This window comes from Kogia breviceps, chromosome 2, assembly GCF_026419965.1.
Source record: "Kogia breviceps isolate mKogBre1 chromosome 2, mKogBre1 haplotype 1, whole genome shotgun sequence".
In the NCBI taxonomy this organism is placed as follows: domain Eukaryota; kingdom Metazoa; phylum Chordata; class Mammalia; order Artiodactyla; family Physeteridae; genus Kogia; species Kogia breviceps.
The window spans coordinates 143472626-143500162 of NC_081311.1; the positions used below are offsets into that span (position 1 = coordinate 143472626).

At 36.5% G+C, this 27537-nt stretch overlaps 1 protein-coding gene across 2 annotated transcripts in view; it reads right to left on the minus strand.

The window, feature by feature from the left end:
* Positions 1 to 5190: 5190 nt before the first annotated feature.
* Positions 5191 to 27537, minus strand: part of GPR155 (G protein-coupled receptor 155) — a 43674-nt gene continuing 21327 nt past the window's right edge. The window contains exons 8-16 of one of the 2 annotated variants that reach the window (XM_059055508.2): positions 26505 to 26589; positions 26299 to 26389; positions 24802 to 25012; positions 19796 to 19900; positions 17048 to 17184; positions 15212 to 15307; positions 12284 to 12348; positions 10944 to 11081; positions 5191 to 7106 (exon numbers count right to left, since the gene is read on the minus strand). In XM_059055508.2, the coding sequence (XP_058911491.1) occupies positions 6815 to 7106; positions 10944 to 11081; positions 12284 to 12348; positions 15212 to 15307; positions 17048 to 17184; positions 19796 to 19900; positions 24802 to 25012; positions 26299 to 26389; positions 26505 to 26589 (1220 nt within the window). In that variant the 3' untranslated portion in view covers positions 5191 to 6814. Of the gene's footprint in view, positions 7160 to 10943; positions 11082 to 12283; positions 12349 to 15211; positions 15308 to 17047; positions 17185 to 19795; positions 19901 to 24801; positions 25013 to 26298; positions 26390 to 26504; positions 26590 to 27537 lie in introns of both variants that reach the window. The other variant, XM_059055510.2, reaches the window with a different exon arrangement.

Consider the following 27537-nt stretch of genomic DNA (forward strand, 5'->3'; position numbering starts at 1 on the left):
TAAATGCTCCAACCAAAAGCATAGACTGGCTGAATGGTTACAAAAACAAGACCCGTATATATGCTGTCTACAAGAGACCCACTTCAGACCTAGGGACACATACACACTGAAAGTGAGGGGATGGAAAAAGATATTCCATGCAAATGGAAATCAAAAGAAAGCTGGAGTAGCAATTCTCGTATCAGACAAAGTAGACTTTAAAATAAAGACTATTACAAGAGACAAAGAAGGACACTACATAATCAAAGGATGAATCCAAGAAGATATAACAATTGTAAATATTTATGCACCCAACATAGGAGCACCTCAGTACCTAAGACAAATGCTAACAGCCATAAAAGGGGAAATCGATGGTAACACAATCATAGTAGGGGACTTTAACAACCCACTTTCACCAATGGAGAGATCATCCAAAATGAAAATAAATAAGGAAACACAAGCTTTAAATGATACATTAAACAAGATGGACTTAACTTATATTTATAGGATATTCCATCCAAAAACAACAGAATACACTTTCTTTTCAAGTGCTCATGGAACGTTCTCCAGGACAGATCCTATCTTGGCTCAGAAATCAAGCCTTGGTAAATTTAAGAAAATTGAAATCATATCAAGCATCTTTTCTAACCACAGTGCTTTGAGACGAGATGTCAATCACAGGAAAACTGTAAAAAGTATAAACACATGCAGGCTAAACAATACAGTACAAAATAACCAAGAGATCACTGAAGAAATCAAAAAATACATAGAAACAAATGACAATGAAAACATGACAACCCAAAACCTGTGGGTGCAGTAAAAGCAGTTCTAAGAGGGAAGTATATAGCAATACAGTCCTACCTCAAGAAACAAGAAACACCTCAAGTAAACAACCTAACCTTACACCTAGAGCAATTAGAGAAAGAAGAACAAAAAAACCCAAAGTTATCAGAAGGAAAGAAATCATAAAGATTAGATCAGAAATAAAAAGAAATGAAGGAAACAACATCAAAGATCTATAAAACTAAAAGCTGGTTCTTTCAGAAGATAAACAAAATTGATAAACCATTAGCCAGACTCATCAAGCAAAAACGGGAGAAGACTCAATAGAATTAGAAATGAAAAAGAAGTAACAACTGACATAGCAGAAATACAAAGGATCATGAGAGATTACTACAAGCAACCATATGACAATAAAATGGACAACCTGGAAGAAATGGACAAATTCTTAGAAAAGCACAACCTTCCAAGACTGAACCAGGAAGACACAGAAAATATAAACAGACCAATCACAAACACTATTGAAACTGTGATTAAACATCTTCCAAAAACAAAAGCCCAGGACCAGATGGCTTCACAGGCAAATTCTATCAAACATTTAGAGAAGAGCTAACACCCATCCTCCTCAAACTCTTCCAAAATATAGCAGAGGGAGGAACACTCCCAAACTCATTCTATGAGGACACCATCACCCTGATACCAGCACCAGACAAAGATGTCACAAAAAAAGAAAACTACAGGCCAATCTCACTGATGAACATAGATGCAAAAATCCTCAACAACTAGCAAACAGAATCCAACAGCACATTAAAAGGATCATACACCATAATCAAGTGGGGTTTATCCCAGGAATGCAAGGATTCTTCAATATACACAAATCAATCAATGTGATACACCATATTAACAAATTGAAGGAAAAAAACCATTTGATAATCTCAACAGATGCAGAAAGAGCTTTTGACAAAATTCAACATCAATTTATGATAAAAACCCTCCAGAAAGTAGGCATAGAGGGAACTTACCTCAACATAATAAAGGCCATATATGACAAACCCACAGCCAACATCATTCTCAATGGTGAAAAACTGAAACCATTTCCACTAAGATCAGGAACAAGACAAGGTTGCCCACTCTCACCACTATTATTCAACATAGTTTTGGAAGTTTTAGTCACAGCAATCAGAGAATAAAAAGAAATACAATGAATCCAAATCAGAAAAGAAGTAAAACTGTCACTGTTTGCAGATGACATGATCTATACATAGAGAATCCTAAAGATGCTACCAGAAAACTACTAGAGCTAATCAATGAATTTGATAAAGTAGCAGGATACAAAATTAATGCACAGAAATCTCTTGCATTCTTATACACTAATGATGAAAAATCTGAAAGAGAAATTAAGGAAACACTCCCATTTGCCATTGCAACAAAAAGAATAAAATACCTAGGAATAAACCTACCTAAGGAGACAAAAGACCTGTATGCAGAAGACTATAAGACACTGATGGAAGAAATTAAAGATGATGCAAACAGATAGAGAGATATACCATATTCTTGGATTGTTTGAATCAACATTGTGAAAATGACTCTACTACCCAAAGTAATCTACAGATTCAATGCAACCCGTATCAAACTACCAATGGCATTTTTCACAGAACTAGAACAAAAAATTGCACAATTTGTATGGAAACACAAAAGACCCCGAATAGCCAAAGCAATCTTGAGAAAGAAAAATGGTGCTGGAGGAATCAGGCTCCCAGACTTCAGACTATACTACAAGGCTACAGTAATCAAGACAGTATAGTACTGGCACAAAAACAGAAATATAGATCAATGGAGCATGATAGAAAGCCCAGAGATAAACCCACACACATATGGTCACCTTATCTTTGATAGAGGCAGCAAGAATATACAATGAAGAAAAGACAGCCTCTTCAATAAGTGGTGCTGGGAAAACTGAACAGCTATATGTAAAAGAATGAAATTCAAACACTTCCTAAAACCATACACAAAAATAAACTCAAAATGGATTCAAGACCTAAATGTAAGGCCAGACAATACAAAACTCTTAGAGGAAAACATAGGCAGGACACTCCATGACATAAATCACAGCAAGATCCTTTTTGACCCACCTCCTAGAGAAATGGAGATAGAAACAAAAATAAACAAATGGGACCTAATGATACTTAAAAGCTTTTGCACAGCAAAGGAAACCATAAACAAGATGAAAAGACAACCCTCAGAATGGGAGAAAATATTTTCAAATGAAGCAACTGACAATGGATTAATCTCCAAAATTTACAAGCAGCTCATGCAGCTCAATATTAAAAAAACAAACAACCCAATCCAAAAATGGGCAGGACACCTAAATAGACATTTCCCCAAAGAAGATATACAGATTGCCAACCAACACATGAAAGGATGCTCAACATCACTAATCATTAGAGAAATGCAAATCAAAACTACAATGAGGTATCACCTCACACTGGTCAGAATGGCCATCATCAAAAAATCTACAAATAATAAATGCTGGAGAGGGTGTGGAGAAAAGGGAACCCTCTTGCACTGTTGGTGGGAATGTAAATCGATACAGCCACTATGGAGAACAGTATGGAGGTTCCTTAAAAAACTACAAATAGAACTACCATACGACCCAGCAATCCCATTACTGGGCATATACCCTGAGAAAACCATAATTCAAAGAGTCATGTACCACTATGTTCATCGCAGCTCTATATACAATAGCCAGGACATGGAAGCAACCTAAGTGTCCACTGACAGAAGAATGGATAAAGAAGATGTGGCACATATATACAATAGAGTATTACTCAGCCATAAAAAGAAACAAAATTGAGTTATTTGTAGTGAGGTGGGTGGACCTAGAGACTGTCATACAGAGGAAATAAGTAAGCAAGAGAAAAACAAATACCGTATGCTAACACATATATATGGAATCTTAAAAAAAAAAGTTCTGAAGAACCTAAGAGCAGGAGAGGAATAAATACATAGACATAGAGAATGGACTTGAGGACATGGAGAGGGGGACGGGTAAGCTGGGATGAAGTGACAGAGTGGCATGGACATATATACATTACCAAATGTAAAATAGATAGTTAGTGGGAAGCAGCTATATAGCATAGGGAATTCAGCTCGGTGCTTTGTGTCCACTTAGAAGGGTGGGATAGGGAGGGTGGGAGGGAGATGCAAGAGGGAAGAGATATGGGGATACATGTATATGTATAGCTGATTCACTTTGTTATAAAACAGAAACTAACACACCATCATAGAGCAATTACACTCCAATAAAGATGTTTAAAAAAATAATAACAGTTGATAAATATTAGAGTAACAGGAAAAGAGAGATTTGGTCATAAAATGAGGTTAGCTAATATTTAATAAGCTCATGATTCCCTAAGGTGTGCCAGGCTCTATGAAAGTTATTAGATTTAATAAAGGTGTTAAAACTATGGAAAAAAATATAGTAGCTGAAATTTAAGGCTGTTTTAGTCAATCCTTAGATGAGTGGTTTATTATTTACCATTACATAATAAACCAAGGGAATAATCTAATAAACTGAGTATTTTAGAGAAAGCTAGTTTGATCTTTGATGAAAACATCCACTTACATATTAATTTTCAATAAAAAAATTTGCCCTACAAATAATTATGCAGTCTAGAATTTTGGAAATCTAGTTCTTATTTGTAAAATTTGCTCCAATAGGTTCAGCAGGGTTAGTGCTTTCTCTTTTTAATTGATTTTAGGCTTTTATCATAACAACTGTAGAAATTTATCATCCCATCTTTTCCTGAAAAATGGTGGTAACATTTCTGATCTGAACTGTTTCCAACCATAACTCATCACTTCACTACCTAGTTTAGTGATCTAAAGTAATTTAATATTTTACATGATATGAGGTATGATGGGACAAAAACTAAGAGCTGTATTCTACTGCATAGCAAATGTAACATAATAGTTTTACATTATTTTTTGCTTTTAGAAGCTTACTGATCATTAATCGTTATTCCTAAAATGCCAAGCACAGTTTACCTTATTCTAAAAATACTGAAATTTAAATACAAGTTAGGCATGGAATTACTCATTGAGAACAAAGAAAAAGAACAATTGACCATGCTGAAGATTGGTATAAAAGGGGTAGATTTTAATCAAAACAGTATTGGATAATTTTCTCATCTGTGACTCTGCATATTAAAAATTATGAAATATGTGAGGACTGTAATGTCATACTGACTCATGAATAAAAGGTGTTTACTGAGTGCATAATTGGGCAAGGCCTTGTGCACAGATCCCATAGGGTCATGAAGAATAGAACAATCTCAGGAGACCCATTTAAGGAAACATTGAAAACCTATAGAAAATCTCTCTGATGGCTTCTGCATTATTCAGATTACTCAAAGAAAAGACGTTAGCAATGCAAGTTAAAATAGATATTTTATTGAGAAACTTGCTTTGTCAGTGAATGAGTAAAAGTTACAAATATTTTTATTTAATAAAATTAGCATATCCTTAATTCTAAAAACATCTCTTAAAAGCTTTCATTATCTGAAACTGCAGATCATTCTGAGTCAGGGTTTTCTTTTAGTGTCTTCCATGGAAAAAGATGTTGCCAATTCCTGTCATGCAAATAACAGAACGTGTAGTATGACTTGTTCACAAGCAAAACAAATTCTCCACTTGAGTTTGAGTTTCTTGCATGCATATGAATTAATATCTTTATTGCTGTCACTATAAAATTCTCCTGGTACAGCAATAAGGCTTTATGCTTACTCCTGAGGATTCTAAGAGTTATAATAATGTGGTCATATATATTTTTTTGTTATGTAGCAGACAGTTCTGCTGAAAAAACCCATTCCCTAGTTATAACTTAAAATTGGTATAGGTTAATACTACACACTAATGTGTAATTTACTTGTTAAGTACACTAAGGCTTCCATGCAGGTTTTTTTTAAATTACATTTTTGTTGCATTAAAAGGGCAATGATTTAACCCTATAAATTATTTTCTAAATGGCTTTTACATATAAGACACTAAAAGTATGAGACAAATAAATATTTGAAACAGTTTTAAATAAGTTAAACCAGTACTAACAGCTAATAATTAAGGAGAGGGCAACATTTAATAATTTTCAAATTTATAAATTTTTATACATGGACACTTAAAAAACTAAATTGTAAATGTAAAAATAGGATGTTAGGCATAGAATTTTAAAATCTTGGCTTGAATTACATAGTTTTTTCTTCTCTTTAACTGCAGGGAATAAGGTAATAGGTAATAAGGTAATCTGTGTCCTTCTGCACAGAGATGCTTTGTGCAAACATCAGAAATGATCTATCACACAGCAATAATTTTGCTGATAAATTTAAATGGATCTGCTCAAATTATTACTTTTAGTACAAAAGCTAAAGGTTAGACTATACTTCTGTTGATGAATTTTAGAGATAATAATATTTATGGAGGTTCTTATTTCCCTCCTAATGGCACAGATTATTATGTTGGATAGAAAAGCGAGAGGAAATGAAGCACTTGTTTTTTAAAAAAGTGCTTCTAGTTTTTAATGAGTACTATTTTTCAAGGGAATGGAAAAATAGAATAAGAAGGCCTCTCATGAAATTTTTTTTAGGAAGTGCTATCAATAAGTGCAAACTGGTCATAATTTAAGGTCCATATCCTCCCAACAACACACCTGCCAAATTCGGCAATTTGAAAGAATAGTAAATTGGATATTGATTTTGAAATTACAGCACGCAACTGCAGGAAGCAATGTTTTAAAATATTGGCATAGTTTATAGTAATTATTATATTCATTATCAGAACTTTAAATTTTGATTTATTTCTTTTTTCTAAGTCAATTTCCTGTGTGTTTTACATACACATGAAATCACAGAATATTAGCATGGGGGTGGTAACGTGTTGTCAAATTTTACAGAAGAGGCAACTGAGGCTCAGAGAGGTTGTGATTTGCCCAAGGTCCCCTAACTAATAAGTAACAGATCTGGGGCTAGAATATGACTCCATGTGGGCTTGTCTCCTTTATAACTTAGGTCTTAAGGGATGGGGATGAATGCTCAATTTCTTTGTATCCTTCCTGTTGGGGAATGTTTGCATTAATAGCAGGAGGACTCTGTTCAGGACTCTTTTGAAGAAATCTGTAAAACAAGTACTCATCCCGAAATTCATAATTGTTGGTGATATGTTGGATGACTCCCCCTTGCACCAGTTTATCTCCGTATATCACAGCTTCACCACGGTCGGAGGCAAGGCCAACTTCAATTAGCCAGTTCACCAGGTCACAGCCACAGAAGGTCCCGGCAGAAGTCTTTGCACCACACCTGTATGTCAAAGGAATGATTCACCCATATGTTCTGTAAATCTGGTATCAGCACTGCATGATGGAGGACAAGCAAGGAAAAATAGGAGACAGGGAAAGACAGCATGACAGTTAAAAGGTGGCAGGGATGAAACTATTCTGAATATAAAGGGTTTGTTAAATTACCTGAACCTAGAAAGACCCACCAGAGAAAAACAAAACAGGCCAATAATGCTTGTGAAAACAGAAACACTTAAACAAAAAAAATGACAATGTAAGTGCATCAACAAAGAAATATTCTTTTTATAGTAGATGGTCTTTTATGATCAGATGCATTCTGTAGATAGCAATTATATATTTTATAAGTTATACTCAGTTAAAATAAATAATTTGTCTCAGGAGCATTAAAAAATATTTTTGCAAGCTCTTAAGAAGTGACAAATTTTACTAAATTACTGAAATCAAACTTTTTATTTTCTGCTTATCACAATACCTTTCTTCATGCCCTGAGCAAGATAATCTTACTGATATGTTAGGAATTTGCTCCATTAAGAAGCAGGCAGGGCTTCCCTGGTGGCGCAGTGGTTAAGAATCTGCCTGTCAATGCAGGGGACACGGGTTCCAGCCCTGGTCCGGGAAGATCCCACATACCGCAGAGCAACTAAGCCCATGAGCCACAACTACTGAGCCTGTGCTCATGAGCCACAACTACTGAAGCTGCGTGCAACAGCTACTGAAGCCCGTGCGCCTAGAGCCCATGCTCCACAACAAGAGAAGCCACCGCAGTGAGAAACCTGCACACTGCAACGAAGAGTAGCCCCTGCTCGCTGCAACTAGAGAAAACCCACACTCAACAACGAAGACCCAACGCAGCCAAAAATTAAAAAAACGTAAAAAGAATGACCATTTAAAAAAAAAAAAAAGCAGGCAAAAGGGTAAGTGAGATCTGTCTTGCTATAAATGTAAAATTTGTTTTCGTAGTTGTTAACTATATTCACCACACTGTACATTTCACCCCTGTGATTCATCTATTTTACAACTGGAAGTCTGTACCTCTTAATCTCCATCACCTATTTCTTTCTTCCCCCCAACCTCCTCCCCTCTGGCAACCACTTGTTTGTTCTCTGTATCTATGACTCTGTTTCTGTTTTGTTAGGTCTTTTCATTTTTTTTGATTCCACATATAAGCGAAATCATGCAGTGTTTGTCTTTCTCTGTCTGACTTATTTCACTTAGTATATTGCCCTCTAGGTCCATCCATCTTGTCGCAGATGGCAGAATTTCGTTCTTTTTTGTGGCTGGGTGATATTCCCATTGTATATATATACCCCATCTTCTTTATCCATTCATCTTCTGAGGGACACTTAGGTTTCTTCTATATGTTGCCTATTGTAAACAATACTGCAGTGAACAAAGGGGAGCACATATCTTTTCTAATTAGTGTTTTTATTTTCTTTGGGTCAATACTCAGGAGTGGAATTGCTGGATCATATGGTACTATTTTTAATTTTTTGAGGAATTTCCATAAGATTCCTCAGATTTTTTTTTTTTTTGGCCATGCTGCATGGCTTGTGGGATCTTAGTTCCCAGACCAGGGATTAAACCCACACCCCCTGCACTGGAAGTGCGGAGTCTTTTTTTTTTTTTTTTTTAAATAAATTTATTTTACTTATTTATTTTTGACTGCGTTGGGTCTTCGTTGCTGCAGGTAGGCTTTCTCTAGTTGCGGCAAGCAGGGGCTACTCTGTTGCGGTGCGCGGGCCTCTCATTGCAGGGGCTTCTCGTTGTGGAGCATGGGCTCAGGGTGCGTGGGCTTCAGTAGTTGTGGCATGTGGGCTCAGTAGTTGTGGCTGGCAGGCTCTAGAGTGCAGGCTCAGTAGTTGTGGCGCATGGGCTTAGTTGCTCCGTGGCATGTGGTATCTTCCCGGACCAGGGCTCAAACCCGTGTCCCCTGCATTGGCAGGCGGATTCTTAACCATCGTGCCACCAGGGAAGCCCTAGTGCGGAGTCTTAATCACTGGAGTGCCAGGGAAATCCCAGATTCCTCAGATTTTAAAATTTTTGATAATAAATCTACTTCTTAATTATTTAAAATTTGTCTTCCTAATGCAAATGTGAGGGTGCCTCAGGTGTGAACAAAAATACAAGGGAAAAAGAAATGTAAAAAAACAAATTAAGTAGATTCTGTTCATTTTTATACAAGTATGCAATAGACAACATGAATCTGTCCACAAGCATTAGTTAAGCTGCAAAACCTAAAGTGCTTGACAGTAGGAAACAGTGGATGAATATCAAGATGAAATGAGAAATAGGTGACAAAATTTTTAAAGCATTTAACCACAAATGAATGTACATTAGCGTTTCATATAAAAATTAGAAAGAGGTTAATATACATGAAAAAATTTCTCAAGTACACAAAATCACAATATTGTAACATCAGTATTTTACTTAGTAATAAGATATCTTAATTTATGCTTTGCAACTACAAACATCACTTTAAACAAAAGCCTGAATGTTACGCCCGGAGTCTGAGCCTTTTTCCTCCTTGTTGATTTTAAATTTATAGCCCTGCACCTTCTAATCCAGACACCAACTGATTCATATTTGCTTCCTGATGACTGATCAGGCAGCTACAACCACAGCCCATGGAGTTGTGCAGAGTGGCAGAGGATTAACCACTATGCAGGATGCAGAGCAGTACCATCACCAGCCTGTGCCCATTTGCCATCTGGGACAGAGGCAGCCTGACAGCCCTGCAAATGACAAAGAGCTATGCCAGTTGGCAATCACAGTGGACCTGGTGGAGGTAACACAGAGTTCCTTTTTTTAAATTTTAAAAAGCAATTTTAAATTGTTGAAACTATCCATAGATAGTACTTTGAAATAATTGTGTTTGGGCCTTTAAGGGTGGGAAACTAATTTGTTTTCATAGCTTACCATTTCCAGAAACTGGGCTAGGTGCATCATATAGATTTTGTTATCTAATGCAAACAACCCCAAGAGCCAGGTATTTTATAGAAGAGGAAAACTAATGTTTGGAGACTTAAACTTGCCCAATGTCACAGAGCTAATAAGTGGCAGATCCAGTAATTGAGTTCTAGTATTAGTCCCCACCCAGTGAGTCCCCTTTCCACGAGCTATACCAGGATACCTCCAGTTATTATGAAATATAGTGGCATAATATTTGTAAATATCCTGAATGGTAATTTTCATAAATTTTCAATTTTTCATTTATAGACATAAAAGTATTCTTAATATCATGTTTTGTTTTTTTCTCTTTTGTTGACAACCAAAAATATTGGCACTAAAACATTTGTTTATTCTTTTCCTGCTGTATACTCCATACAGGATTAGAAGAATAAATATGCTGTTTCAGACTGAAGATTAGGACTTGAGGTGAAAAATAAGCAGCAGAATTAATTAAGAGATAGAAATTTCATTTCATTTTCTTAACAATATCATTAGTAATATGAAATAGCATATTACTAGCATACCCCTATGAGATGGTGAATATAAAATCACTTCTAAATACAATGTGTCTCAAAGGTTTTTGAGAGGTACTAATGGCCAACATGAAGTGCATGTTCATATTCTGCTACATTTTGGTTCAATCTAAAGTTTTCATGTTTTACATGGAAATCAGAAGTTATACGGCATTTAAAAATGTAAAGATCAAAGTGTTATGGCTCTTATATATGCTGTTTCTTAAACTATAAACTGACCCATAGCTATTTTAACTTTTATGTGTATATGTGTTATTGAAAATAACAATAATAAAGTTAGTGACAAGCACATTACTTAGCTTATTACAAGCCAAAATTAATCATCTAAAATATAATTATCTAGAACCTGTACTTACCTTCTTTCCTTCACAATATTTTGGATACAGAGGTCACGGTGATAATGGATAAACTGTTGACAGGTCATTTTTATTTCCTCAGGAACAGAAGAATCTCTATTTTCTTCTGTTTCTTTATTGTTCCATAGGAATTCAAGTCTAAAAACCAAAATTTAAGGATGCAATTTTTAAGGAAAGAAAAGCCCTGAGAGAAAACCCCTCCTTGCTTATCACCTCATTAACATGGCTGTTCCAAAACTGTCACTCACCACAGCTGTCATCTACAACACCCAGACATCCTTAGTCTCTGAAGCAGAAACATATTTAACCTGCATTTGGTGGCTGGGGTGGGGGACTTGAACATTTTATAAACCCTCCAGACATGTTGGACCCATTTCAGTAACTACCAAAAAATGAAGTTTCTCATTCTACATTCTACTGTTTTAAAATGCAAAAATAACGTACAGAGATCAAGTATATTATTTAATCATTTTCCAATTTCGGTACCAGAGAGACAAATAGTGGGACCTGGAGTACAAAACAATTCCGTTTTGCCAGCCCAGACAATAGATCTATTGACTCTTTTAACCAATTAACATTATGAAGCTAATAACTAAGTGCAGTGACTTTCCTATTATGCTTTTCTTCTTTCATGAAAGGACTGTGACCCTAGCAACTATATTTTAATGATGATGGAAAAAAGAGAAGGCGAAGAAGGAACAGGGACCATTTACTGGACACTTTTTATATAGGCAATAGGATAAATTCCACTAGCACTTCTAGTTTCTACTAATTTTGACTTTGAAAACAAATGAGGAAGTATGGATTCACCCCTCTACCTCCACCACTTCCTCCCACCCCCAAGGTGAAGTGTTCTCATTTCATTATTTTTCATAAAGAAATTCCTGATCTGAATTCAAAGAAACTCTTCACCAAGTTAATTTTTAAAAATTGAAATTTAGAAAGTAGAAAACTTGAGTTTTATATAAATTGTCAGTTTGACAGAAAGAGAAATCCTGTTGTCAAATGAGAAAGACAATCAAATATAGACCTTTGGGGGCACATCACCTACTATTTCCATTTCTAAATATATTTTCAAGTTTCATTTTACTTTATGTAGTTAATGGCATAGATAGAAGTCAGTGTCCATCAATTCTTGTTAAAATACAAATTAAAATGTTGGATTAATGACAGCTCTTCTGTCATTTTCTCTGCAATTATTTACAACAAATATGTGAATCAACAGATAACCTTTCTGTGGTTTCCTAGTAGTTTCTAAAGGTTTAAAAAGATAAGTATCTTAATAGAATGGCTTTGTCATCACCTTTACAGTTATAGCTTTATTTCAAAACTAAAAGTACCTTCTTTTGAAAGGTAGGATGATTAAATGTTTGTCCAATCCAAAGATGCCAAAGGAAATAAATCCCTATGGATGAAAAAAAAGTTATATTTTATGAGTTCTACAATAAATTTTAAGACAGAGAAATGATGGAAGCCAAAATATTTAGTGCTTAGGGAAGTAAACCTCTAGTGATTAGAGCAACATTTTAAATAGAACACACAAGCAGGACCTCTAAAGTTCAGTGCCTGATGGCAGGTACTGTCGGTCCTCTGTATCCACAGATTCCACATCCATGGATTTAACCTACCATGGATTGAAAATGTTTGGGAAAAAAATTCCAGAAAGTTCCAAAAAGCAAAACTTGAATTTGCCACATACTGGCAACTATTTACATAGCAATTAAGGTGATGTAACTAACCTAGAGATGATTTAAAATATACAGGAGAACATGAATAGGTCATATGCAAATACTGTGCCATTTTATATGAAGGACTTGAGCATCCATGGATTTTAGTACCTGAGGGGTGTCCTGGAACCAGTCCCCCTCGGATACTGAGGGATGATTGTATGGTCCTTGGCTGCCTCTTCCCAATCATCTTTCCTACTAATTATGATGGGTGAAAAAAGTGAGTGCTAAACAACCACATTGGCAAGCTAGCTTACTGGAGAAAAATGAAAACATTTAAGGGCTATATGACTTTTTTCCCCTTTCTGAAAAGAAAATAAAATATCTCCCATTATGCTTAAGTACTTCTTTATTATTTTTCTGTTAAAACTTCAGAAATCATAGAATTAACAAGTGCTATAGGTTCTGATTATAATGAAGTAACTGAAAAAAATTTATGTGAAATGAAATTGGCTAGTATTTAGGGAAAGGGTTTGAAGAATTTGGGAGTGATGAGGCAAACTAGCACCAGATATTAGCCACGTATCAGGACAATCAGGACTGCCTTGGGGAGATGGGAGGCTGGGAACTACCATCTGTCAGGCACAGTGGGGTAAGGATTTTAGAGCAGGTTGGTGTGGGTGGGATGGAAAATGCAATGACATGAAGGACCTATCTGTCTTCACCTCAAATTATAAACCACCTAAAGGGAATGATCTTACTACCACAACTCCCCAAGAGAAAAATGGAATGGGAGCAGGTTTTGTATCTGTCTCCCTCCTTTGAAGCACTTCAGCCATAAGCTGTGGGGACAATATTTCAAATGCAACATTCCTGGCATTAGCTTCTGTTTGAGAAGCTTTGTCAGTCCCAGTCCTGGGATGGCTCAGCTTGAAGTGGGCTTTCTGAATGCCAAATGCTGAGTAAGACTAAGATTTTCAACCTAGTATTTTATAGTTCTTGGGTACAAAATCAAATCTTGAACAGTATCACAGAGTGAGGTGGGCATCAAGTAGCTCTGGGATGCTCACGTCTGTCTATAATAAACTGATAGGTCACTTGTCTGTCTAAATATAGCCATTTTTTGTTCCCATAATAAAGGCAAAGCAAACTGGAAATATTTCAAGAAATTAACGTTAGGGAAAAACTTGCAAGAGCGTCTACTGATAAATGTTAACTAACTCATATGGCCAATTATTTCAGGTTTAACAGGCAAACCCAGTGATTTCAAGTACTGTATATTTTTCAACCTGATACTTAATCTTGGGACTAATATTCTCTAATTAAAAAGTAAGGGATGTGGGTAAGACTTCACCTGCTAATGTAGGGAGTGCAGGCTTGATACCTGGTCGGGGAGCTAGGATCCCACATGCCTTGTGGCCAAGGGACCAAGACATGGAACAGAAGCAATATTGTAACAAATTCAACATAGACTTAAAAAAAAAAAATGGGGCACATAAAAAAAAATCTTAAAAAAAAAAAGTAAGAGGGGGCTTCCCTGGTGGCGCAGTGGTTGAGAATCTGCCTGCTAATGCAGGGGACAAGGGTTCGAGCCCTGGTCTGGGAAGATCCCATATGCCACGGAGCAACTAGGCCCGTGAGCCACAACTACTGAGCCTGCGCATCTGGAGCCTGTGCTCCGCAACGAGAGGCCGCGATAGTGAGAGGCCCGTGCACCGCGATGAAGAGTGGCCCCCCGCTTGCCACAACTAGAGAAAGCCCTCGCACAGAAACAAAGACCCAACACAGCCAAAAATAAAAATTAATTAATTAATTAATTTAAAAAACAAAAGGTATGGGATTGAAGACAATAAAAATTTTTAGTTTTCACATCAAAATATTTTCCCAATATCTAAAATATCATTTACCCTTAAATATCCATTTTAATAGTGACATAAACAAAGACAACAGCACCTATCATATTAGTTCTTCATGGAATTTTAATTTCTAATTTTTAAACTGGGGGTGACAAGTCTACTTTGCAGATATTCTTGTGATGTTTAAATGAAATAATTAATGTAAAATGCTTAAAAATGTTTGGCATATAGTAAACTCTCAAGGAATGGTATCTACTATCCCTGGTCAAATTTTATTTGTATACCACATGATTTTTTTTAAAGGATTTAAGTACCTGTAGTTCAAGAAACATCAAAATGTAAATGAAATGATGTACATTAAAATAAGTTGCTAAACTAAAGGCTCAGAGAAGTTAAGTCATTTTCCCAAAGTAACTTATTAAGGCCACAACAAAGTTTAAAAAGAACTTGGAACATCTTGTCCCTGCTAAATTATCATTCTTTATCTCAAAACCAAAGCAAAAAACTATTTGGTATTTCTGATTGAAACACTCAGTGTGCATTCTGATGACTTTAACCAATATAATAATTCATCTCTACTAGGAGATAGGCAGCAGCTGTCAGCTGTCACGCATACCAGCAGCTGGCAAACAAACCAAACCCTTCTGATTTAAAAGAAAACAACAACATCCGTACCATCCCCCCACACCACCATCAAACCATCCAGGAAAACAAAAACCCCTCAAAGTTCTCAGTAAATAAATACCTGGCCAAAGTTAAACACAGCACAGAAAAACTGTAACTCAACATATAGTCTCCCAGGCTCTTGGTTGAATAGCCACCATAAACAACTGGAAAGATTCTGTAAAGGAGAAAATAGTACTTTAAAATGAAGCAAGCTAATCATTTCTCTCTATCCAGAACATAGTACAATAACTTATCCACTTAATAATTAGGAAGAAAAGGACTAAAGGGAAAAACACCAAGAGAATATAGAGGCTTTGTCTTTCAAACAAGAGGTTTCAACCTCTCTTCTTGACAGATGTCATTCAAGCAGCATCTATTCTGATCAGATTTGAAGCAAGAAGACATGAGCCATAATACAGAAGCTTACATTATACATCAGGACTTCGACTAGCCGAAGACAGGTCTGATTTTAAAATTAGTTTTACACAGTGAAAACAATCACATCACCGAGCAGCAATTCTTGGCTGCATTTCTTACTTTTTGATTTTTGTTCTTAAACAGCAGTTAAAATGGTGCTGGCTGATATGATTCTATGTAATGAGCCTCCCAGTTTGGAAAGGGTAAGGGGGTTTCTTCATGGGTTTATATGGTCCATCTCCCATCGCTAGGCAAGTTACACTTGAACTATCACAAACAAGTATATAATAACTGGTAATTCACTAAAGAGGACATAGAACTAATTTTTAAAAAAACCCTACAGGTTTCCCTGGTGGCGCAGTGGTTGAGGGTCCGCCTGCCGATGCAGGGGACGCAGGTTCGTGCCCCGGTCCGGGAGGACCCCACATGCCGCGGAGCGGCTGGGCCCGTGAGCCATGGCCGCTGAGCCTGAGCGTCCGGAGCCTGTGTTCCGCGACGGGGGAGGCCACAGCAATGAGAGGCCCGCATGCCGCAAAAAAACCCACAAAAAAACCAAAAAAAACCCCTTTAGTAATCAAAGAAATGCATTTAAAAAATGAAGTGCTATATTTCACTTATAAAATTATCAAATAAAAAATTTATAATATTCAATGTTGGTGAGAGTACTTTAGAAACCTATACTACTTCTTTGGAAAACAACTTAGTAGAATGCATCCAAAGGCATAAAAATATTTATACTCTTTGATCCAGGTTTCCCAACTTTGAGAATCTATCATAAGGAAATATATTTCATGGAGATGTTTATTAGAGCATTCTGAAAAACTAAGAACCATCCATAGATCCATAAGGAAGTGGCTGAGTGAATTATAATGCATCTCCTCTATGGTTTATTGAGGAGCCATTTAAAGTAACAGTTATGAACACTTTGCAGCAACATGAAAATGCTTGATATAAGTCACAAAGCAGGACATAAATCTGAATGTATTATTAGAACCATGAAAAATGTATTAAAAAAGAGAAGGCAGTAGTATGATGGATATTTTCCTCTTTTCTCTATTTTGTAAGTATCCATTGTATGAAGTGGTTATGTTATTTTCATAATGTAAAATTATTTCTAAAAGTTTATTTATCTGAGGACTATCTTCTGAGAGACCTTGTAGTCATTTATCCACAGAAGTCAGTCAAGGAATATGTTAGGAGTAAGTGGTCCTTTACACATCATGGAGATGCCTGGTTTTACCCCAAATTCTAGGTTCAAGGCATAGGATGAGTAAGTATTCTAAGCAAAATAAGCCATTGAAGCACTTAGGCAACAGAGTAATGTGAATTATTCATTCTTCCCCCCCGCCCCAAAACATTTAGCTCAAGATTAGGATTCAGATGGTTGAACTGCCACCCCCCTGTGAAGGAGCAACTAAGTTTCTCCAGATGCCTGAAAAAAACCTTTGCCAAACATTTAAAGAAATGGCCCCAAAACAAAATCAGAAGAAACATTTACAGCAAACAGGCCAATAATGAGAAGTAAACACAAAAACACATGTCGAGTCAGTTGCTGGTCTCCACTCTGTAGATACTGCTCCTCTTCCTGGGCTAATATGCAGCTCTGGGAGTTACAGCGACTCACACAATGTTCATCTATAAAACAGTAAGTACAATAATTTGTAATCAGAGCTTTTTATCTGAATGCATTTTAAATTCATAATGACTTCCTAAACAAACCACCACATATGCACATTCAGCTCAGAATCAGTATTTTATTTTAGTTGAAATCCAAGGAAGTCTCCTTCATGTTGTTTTAGGAGAGTTCTACTTGTAGAATGTTTTTATCCAAAAAAAATACAAGTAGTGTGCAATAGTTCTCTTCTACATTATTTAACGATGTAACACACACACACACACACACACACACACATACTTTTTTAAGGCTAAATTAATAACTCAAGTTTCACCTGTGATAAATCTACACCTTGGTGTAATTTTGTAAAAATGTAAAAATCTACACCTTGCTGTAAATAGGTCACGAATACCCTATTTTGGCTAAGAGCAAAACAAATTTACTACTACCACTTGCCTTTCATTAAAGAGTTTAAAATTTGTCTTAGAAAAGACCTTTAAGGAACCAAATAAAAAATATTATACACTTTGTTCTGTTTGCATATGGAACCAAGTCCAAATCACAACATGACTCTTCTCTGGCTAAAAGAGAAGTAAGGGGCCTTTCACAAGAAACCTTTATTCTCCCACCTCAGCTCCACTATATCTAAGGCATCAAATGCAGGGGAAAACATTTTTACAAAATAGATGCTAGTCTAACATACAATCTTATTACAAAAAGTCAGAGATTAAAAAACACAACTTTACAGCTCTTACCTTTAAGCAAACAAAAATTTATACTTCCTAAATCCTCTTCTTAGAAAAGAACATATACAACCATTAAATATGGTCTGGCATAATAGCTAATGGCATAGGTGAATGTTCACAATAAAAGTAGATTAAAAGTAAAAAGTTAAAAGAAAGTAGGCTGCCAAACAGTTTCTGTAGTATGATCCTATTTTATAACAATTATTTGGGCACACATTGGTGTAGAAAAATTCTAGCAGTATATATAATAAACTTGGTCTTAAAACATTATGTAGAAGTATTATAAAAATGGATAAAAATAAATTTTACTATCCTTTTATTTGCCTTTTTTACACATTGAGATATTTATTTTGCCTCTGTGGTGTGCCAGTGTTTTGGCGACAAGGAATTAATCACATTGTTAAACTCTAAAAATTCTCATTTGTCCATGGTTTGATTTCCTTTAGACTTTATTTCAGGCTTAGGAATGGCACTAAATTATGTGGGCAAATGAAGTCCTTATATGATGGCTCTCATTCTATATAATTTTTGTAAAATATGATCAGAAAATCTAAGAAGCCCCTATAATTAAAAAAAACGTTTTCAGGAATCAGCATTGTTAATGGAGAAATGATAGATAGGCAAATTGTAAGGGGATTTTGGGGGGCAAAAAAATTTGTTGAATCAAATCACATGTTGAGTTTGCTATGGACTTTACTATTAGGTATATTGTATAGGGAAGAAAAAGCAAGGTGCAAACCCTTGGGAATTCTGATGTAAAGAAATATCAGCTTTAGAAAAGTGGCACACAAAACTTGAAACACACGTAACTGAATGCCAAGAGGGGTCTCCTATTGAAAGTCAGTGAAGGCTCAACATCTGATGTATTTTTACTTCTTTCTATGGAAATATGAATTCTACTATTTAAGATTCATTCCTAGCCAGCAGAAAGCAGTCAAGTGTAAATCCCGCCTGAATAATAACAACAACTACTGCTGCTGCTACTATGTTTAATAAGCATTTAGTTTGTACACCACTCACTGTGCTAAGTGATTTGCACACATCATTTCTTATAATCCTCACAACATTTCTTATATAAAAACATAATGACAGCAAAACAGTTGACGTATGCTCCATCATAAAGAGGACTTTTCAGGGTTTCCCTTTCTACTCTGATTAAAAATAAGCATGATCAAGTGAAGGTACATTGCAATTTCACATAAATGTATTCAGTTGTCTTAAATAATTTGAAATTCAGACCATAAATGTGATTTAGTCTCTTAGTCTATATGCCGAAAGGTTATTACTTGTAAAGATTTTTCTTATTTTATAAGAAAGGGCATATTTTAAAGCACATGGATTCAAAATGTAATTAAGCACTCTAATTAGTCCTGGCCCTGGGGGAATGGAGTGGGGAAAAAGTCTCAGCTTCTAAAACAAGAGCCCCCCAAAAATAATGGCCTTTATGGCAAACTTCTTGGAATTATCACTTGGGTTAAATTTATTGGAAAATTTCCACACCAATTAAAAATCAGTACCCTATCTATGCACAATTATTATACTATCTGTACTTTCTTTGAGAATATTCTCAAACAGTAGCTTCTATAGAAATTCTATATAGAGTTCTTTTAAGACATAAGAATAAGGAATCTTTTGTTCCTTAGGCCCATCCTCATAGCCCAGATGCACTTACTTTTCTTTCTTTTTTATATATATATATTTATTATTTTTTTATTGGAGTATAGTTGCTTTACAATGATGTATTAGTCTCTGCTGTACAATGAAGTGAATCAGCTATATGTATATATACGTCCCCTCCCTCTTGGACCTCCCTCCTACCCACCCCATCCCACCCATCTAGGCTGTCACAGAGCATCGAGCTGAGCTCCCTGCCAGAAGCACTTACTTTCCTCAGACAAGGGAGTCACAGACCCACTGGTGCTTATGTTTGCTACTGGTTCTGTGGATGGGCAGCATAATTCACCATTTCCCATGGAGCAAGAACAGCAACCTATATAGACAAAATAACATGTGAGGGGAGCATCCAACCACAACAGAAACGGACAACATGAAGAGATGCCAAGTACAACAAACTAAACCCCCCCAAACAAAAAAAAAAACCCAAACTCATTCATACACACACATTTTCCATACAGCCACATTGTATGGGTATCTATCAAAAAGTATTCAAATGTGCTTATACAGAAGCTAACATTTAAAGAGTGGCAGACAAAGGATCAGCTCCTTTACATATTGTCTCTTCTTTGTATGAGACAAGGAAAATGTTTTTGTTTGTTTGTTCACCAGCTGATATCTTTTTTGGACCGTCAGGGAATTCCCATAATTAATTTTTTTTTAAGGAAAATGTTTTTATCCATGCTGTTTTATTAGTTTCCACTGTGCTTTGGGAAATAAGAATTTGACCACTTTCCTAAAATACAGCTTTGATTTCATCTCTCCTTGAAAACATGCACTAATGCTCTATTGCTAACTGCAGCTAACTCAAACTCCTTAGCCTGAATTTGAAAGCTCTCTAGGACTCAGCCCCTCTCCCCCTATCCAACCACTCCCACTATTCAACAAAGGCCCTTCGCTTCTTTCAGGACAACTCTCTCGTTGTCCTCCACAAACTTTATGTTTATTTGAAATCTCCCGGCCTAGTTTGACATAGATTTCATCCAAACCCTCTCCTCCTCTTAAGTTTAGCTCAAAACTCACTTCTTTCAAGAACACGTTTCCTACTAGTTTAGAGGATGCAGTAAAAGCAGTTGTATTCTTTTTTTAATTTTTAGATATATACTGCTGAAAGTCTCTTGCTGGTTTATAGGTAAACTGGTTTACAGAAGTCATACTGAGACATCTGCTATAGAGCTGTAATTTTACCTCTATATAGTCAAAGAACTGCATGCAGTGTCCTTTAAAACATTTCTCACATATATGGACACGGTGCTCCTTGACATGGATTTTAGTAGAATAACTTTAGTGATAAACTGTATTAAAACTTAATGTATTAAAAAGGAATAATTCATAGGCTGAATCTTTCATTGATAATGTGCTTTAATTTTTCAGTAGTGTTCTTAAAAACAAAAACAAGATTTCAAAGTATAAAAATTACAATCTAAGGGCTTCCCTGGTGGTGCAGTGGTTGAGAGTCCGCCTGCCGATGCAGGGGACACGGGTTCGTGCCCCGGTCCGGGAAGATCCCACATGCTGTGGAGTGGCTGGGCCCGTGAGCCATGGCCGCTGAGCCTGTGCGTATGGAGCCTGTGCTCCACAACGGGAGAGGCCACAACAGTGAGAGGTCCGCGTACCGCAAAAAAAAAAAAAAACCCAATAAACTACAATCTATAATAAGCTATTACAAATGTCTTCCTAAATTTAAGCTAACGATGCCACAGAATAATCGAAAAGAAAATACAGAAATCATCTGGCCCTGCCCTCTTACCTTCAGAAATTTGAAGGCTTAAATTCACTAAGATAAAATTGTTAAGAAAACAGATAGCCAGCCTATTCCAATGACATATGTATAGGTAACACACACATATGGCAGTTTTCCCCTTCAAATGTAAGGATATGTAAGTGCCCCATTAGCCTTCTCATTTATGTATGTATGTTTGTATGTTGCTCAGTAACACACCATACTTATTTATTACTTTTTTATTTTACCCTTTGACCCCCTTCATCCATTTCTCCTACCCTCTACTCCCTGCCTCTGGCAACCACAAATCTTGTTTTCAGAATCTATGAGCTTGTTTTTTTTTTTTTTTTTTTTTTTTTTTAAGATTCTATATATAAGAGAGATGATATGGCCTTCTCTTTTATTAACTGAACCTTTGCTCTCATATTAAAATAGGTTAATTTTCCTTTCAATTATAATTCTACACTTAGAGCGTAAGCAAATCATGTGTCTCTGACAAATGTGTAGCAAGGGGCAGAAGGGAGTGAACTATTTTGGATTACTAAGATTTGGGGAGGCCAGGCTGAACATTTAATGTGTTACGTGTTAATACTACTAGCAAAGCAGAAGAGAGCAGGCTTTAGAGAAGGAAAATAACCAGACAGGTTTAAAAACCTTTTTCCTAGGAACATGGGTGAATAGGCAAATAAACAAGTGCTTTGCCACAGGAGTTTTCAGGGTAGCTTCAGAAAATCATGGCACATCTTATCGACCCATGCCATCTATCCATTCATTTAACAAATATTATTAAACATATATAGGAAGCCTGATACCATGCTAGGTGCTGAGGCTATAATGATGGGCAAGTCAGTCACAGCACTTACACTCTACTGGGTTATACTGAAAATTTTAAAAGCAATTATAAAGCAGTGAGATAAGAGGAGAGGGAAGCATAAACACTGCAGAAGGTTTTCTATTGAGATAAGCCATAGCTGTCTTCTGGCTCTCCATTTATTTATACAAAAGGTGCAAGCTAGTTTTCCTGCTAGAGATGACGATGACAGGATTTAAAGAACACCTATGGTACTGTTTATTTGGTTTTTTTTTTTTTTTGCGGTATGCGGGCCTCTCACTGTTGTGGCCTCTCCCGTTGCGGAGCACAGGCTCCGGACGCGCAGGCCTGGCGGCCATGGCTCACGAGCCCAGTCGCTCCGCGGCATGTGGGATCCTCCCGGACCAGGGCATGAACCCGTGTCTCCTGCATCGGCAGGCGGACTCTCAACCACTGTGCCACCAGGGAAGCCCTATTTGGTATTTTTAAAGGACAGTAGAGACGTAGCAGGAGAAGTCTCCGGGCTTAAGACACTTAGTTTAGGACTCCCCACACATGTTCGCAGACCTTTTGTGGCCAGTTCTAAAACACTCACAGGAGAAGATGTAGAGAGTGGTGGTCTTTACGCCCTGTCTGAAAACATAAAGTAGATGGATTTACAGGATAAATGTGAGAGTACACAAAGAAAGCGAGGAAGGGAAGGATGCTGGGCATGATCAGAAAAGTACTTGAGACTTCAGAAAAGTGGCTTTTAAAACCTTAGTGAAAGCATACATATAATCCTTGAACTTCTGTTTTTAAAGGGAAAATAGTCAAGAGGACTCAAAAGAATGAAATTCTGATGATATAATCACAAAGGATCTGACAAAGAAATTAGTGAGGACCACCAATAAAATGAACTAAAGGAGGCCTGACTGAAGCAGGGTTAATGTAAATCACTAGTTGGCAAACTACAGTCCTATGTAGTGGGACCCCACAGTCCTATGTAGTAGGTATTAGCAGCATTAAATATGGAAACCAAGGCACAGAGAACTTGCCTAAGACCAAATAATAGTAAATTGTAGAGTCAGATTTGAACCCAGGCAGACTGGCTCCAGATCCGTGTTTCTAACCTCCGTGCTATCTACTTCCAGTTTGGGATGAAGGACAGGAGAGAGGAAGGAAGGCAATGTAAGACAGTAAGATTCGTAGGATCTTCTTCCTTTTTATTTATTTTATTTATTTATTTTTTTATTTTTTAATTTTTATTTCGGTATGCGGGCCTCTCACTGCTGTGGCCTCTCCCGTTGTGGAGCGCAGGCTCCGGATGCTCAGGCCCAGCGGCCATGGCTCACAGGCCCAGCAGCTCCGCAGCATATGGGATCCTCCCGGACCAGGGCACGAACCCGCGTCCCCTGCATCGGCAGGCGGACTCTCAACCACTGCGCCACCAGGGAAGCCCCTTCTTCCTTTTAAGTTAGTTAAAATGCTTTTTTTTTTTTTTTTTTTTTTTTCGGTATGCGGGCCTCTCACTGTTGTGGCCTCTCCCATTGTGGACCACAGGCTCCGGACGCACAGGCTCAGCGGCCACGGCTCACGGGCCCAGCCGCTCCGCGGCATGTGGGATCTTCCCGGACCGGGGCACGAACCCGCGTCCCCTGCATCTGCAGGCGGATTCTCAACCACTGCGCCACCAGGGAAGCCCTAAAATGCTTTTTAAAATCTCTTTTTAAAAAGAGATTTCTTTTTGCTCTTTCTTCTTATTGCTATTTACAATGAATAGTTTTAAGATTAGTCATCTCTCTACTCCACACACTCTCTAAACAAAATAGGTACCATCATTTTCACTTCCTAGCACAGTGGTCTATGTCTATGAAATCTCCACACGCACCAATGACTCCAAAATGCATACTCTATTGCTGAGTTCCCTTCACGAATTGAAGCAAACCCGATAACCATTAACACATTAACAAAGTCACTGGTTAGGGACATATTTTCACTTATACCAAGGATTGCCGAACATTTTCTATAAAGGGCCAGATAATAAATATTTTAGGCTTTGCAGTCCATTGAATCTCTGTTGAACGACTCAACTCTACCAATATAGCGTGAAAGCATCCATAGGCAATATATAAATAAATGAGCATGGCTATGTTCCAGTAACATGTGATGGACACTGAAATTTAAATTTCATATAACTTTCAAGTGTCATAAAATATTTGTCTTTTAAAATTTTTTCTTCAACTCTTTAAAAATGTACAAGCTATTCTTAGCTCTTGAAACATACAGAAACAGATGGTGACTGTAGTTTGCCAACTCCCAACTTTCACCATTAACCCTGCTTCAATCAAGCCTCTTTAGTTCATTTTATTGATGGTGCTTACCTGATACAATGTTGTTAAATTAACAAACATAGGTGCTTAGTTTCCTAGAAAGGGCCTTCCTTCAGTTGTTACTCTTCTCTAAACTCTCAGGACCAAGGAAGTCTTAGGACTTAACAAAAGATTATCCTCACAAAAGATTTATAAACAAGAATCTAATAAATGAACTTGCAAGCTCTTTCTATTATTGACTATGAGTCAAATTCCTCATTTCATAAATACCTGTGATATTCAAGATAGTTCAAGGAAGTTTCCTTAAACAAAACATTTAGGATACAGGCTATACAGGCATGTAAGAGTTTCCTTATAATTAAGGATCATACTTGTTTTGGGGATAGAACTTGTAAAAGGTTCAGGTTCATTTATCGGCACTGGATTGTCCTCGAAAGCAGTGCTTCCAGGCTCTTCTGCTTTGTGGTCTTGAGACCGGTCGAAACCTTCATAGCGTCCTGCTTGGGAGGTGCGGTACATACACATGAGTGATATGCTGGCTATCACAATGCTGCAGAACAGGGTGACTGCCGTGATGATCATCTGTCAACGTTGCAAAGAGACGTTAGGCCACTTTTCACAATCCCAGCTTGAAATCTTAGTAGACGAGGTTAAGGGCACTTTTTTGGTTGAAAATGCGTTATCTCCATGGCTATAAATGCTCTACAATAGTAGTTCTTAAAAAAGAGGAAGACTATGGAAGGAATGTAAGTTACCTGAAGAGAAATTAGGGTTTGCTTGTAATCAAATGAGATTTCTAGATGCTTCTTTCACTATGCATCATGTCCTTGGTTTCCTCTACAAGTAATCTAAATGATTACTTATAGACCTTTTCTTTACTTCAAAGATTTTGCTTGCTTTAGTACACATTTCAAGTGTATTTCAACTAGAAACTTTGTTATGGTGATAATACTAAAAATAAGTAATTATAGCTAATACTTATTGAGTACTAACTATATGCCAGCACTAGTCTAAGTCATTTATATGTATAATCTTATTTATTCTCACAACAATCCAATAAAATTCAAAATTACAAAACAGAAAAAAAGAGTAAGAAATCAAAATCATTTTAGGAAGTTCTTAAAAAACACATCTTTGGGAGGGGCAGGTAGGGATATGGAATTAAGAGATATAAACTACTGCATATAAATAGATAAGCAACAAGGGTATATTGTACAGCACAGGGAAATAGAGCCATTATTTAGTATTAACTTTAAATGGAGTATAAGCTATAAAAATATTGAACCACTATGTTATACACTTGAAACTAATGTAATATTGTAGATCAAACTACACTTCAATTAAAAAAAAAAAAAAAAAACCACACAGATCCTTGGGAAATTCTGATTCAGCAGGTCCCAGAAGCCTCCTAGTCAATAGCTTTTCAAGCACACTTTTTCCCCAAATACTTTTTGTTCTGAAATTTATATGTATGATACAATTGAAAGTCAAGAACTTGGCTTTTATTATTACTGCTAACTTATTAAATGGCTTTAAATTAATCACCCTTTCCTCCAATAAAGGAAACATAATTCATAAGTATGCTTAAGAAGACTCAGTAAGTTTCAAATATTTGGAAATCCTCAGCTACAAACAGACTTAAACATGTGAAATTTTTTCTTTCAATTTCATTTTCCTTTCTATAGACATGTAAAATCTTTACTGCATTTTGAGGTGTGAGTTAACAAAGTGACATAGGATCACCAGTGTGATAGGCAATAAACTGGAATAGACTTTCAAAATTAATTTTAATTTAAGTATAGCAAAACACATTAAGAAGCTAAAAAGAGACATTCTCAAGAACAGAACTGTCAATAAACTCTTCTCACCTGCTCTTTTCCATAAAAGAAGGCTGAGTCAATGCTGTCTCCATTATGTTTTCCAGTTATCAAAAGAACACCAACAAGGAGAGCAGGAATCCTGTAATAACAAGAGTTTAGAGGGAGAGGAAAAAAAAAGAGGGAGAGTAAAAGAGAGGATGAATAGTAACTGTGTATGTGGGAACATGTAAGCAAACAGAAAACTACCAACTTACCCCCAGCCAGATATTATGATGATTCCAACAGGAATTTGTACCCTTTCTCTCTTTTTCAGAAGAAGCAAAGAAATTGCTAGAAGGCCTAAGAATAAAAAATAGAGATTGAAAGACAGGTGATTACTCTTGATGTTGATCAGACTTCATGGAACTTTAACCAAGCTTATTTCAATAGCACTCTGTAGTTCTTGCCCTAGAATGCACTCCTTCTAAATAAATGCTTTTCCCAATATTTTGAAGCAAGTTTTCTTGATTCAGAATCATTCATGTTTTCCCTCCTACATTGCTTCTTTACTGAAATCTTCTTGTTTTATACTTGAGGATTTTTTTTCAAAAAGCCCAAATCATTTTGTTCTTTTGACAGATGTTTTTGGAATCGAAGTACATTTGGAAAAAAAAATTTTAACTGGATACAGAACAATTCTAAAAATAAAAACACCCCCACTTTGCTGGTGCTAAGAAAGTACAGACAATTCTTATACAGGTTTTGTTTTGGGAAAATTCACCAAGTCTGAATGTTGGACCTTAATACGAATATAATATAAAGTTAATATAAAAACAAATGCTTTAAACATTTAAACAAATGTTTTAAAACAAATATTTCAAGAGCTTTCCTTACATCTTATACCCAATCATTTATAGATGTAACATCTTATTTAATAAATTCTACATAGCTATAGAAGCTTAGAACTTGAGGGTTGGAAGGGACCACTGTTATAAATTAATGCCTTCATTTTATAGATATGTAAACAAGGGTTTGCCCAAGCCACACAGCCAGTAGAGGGCAGAGCAAGACTAGAAACCCAGCCTTCTGCCAGAAGGGTAAGTCCTTCAACTCTGTCAGTGTTTCTAAAACTCAGATCTGTAGACCCATAGGGATCTGGAAATTTCTGTGAGAAATGTTAAGTCTTTTTGGTTTATTTGCAATGATAGTTATCTGGATGACCATCTTACAACCAAAGTACAGTCTCGTTATTTCAGGGCTTACACCTGGTTTTATCTGAAGTTTGAGCCAAGGCCAAATAATATCACA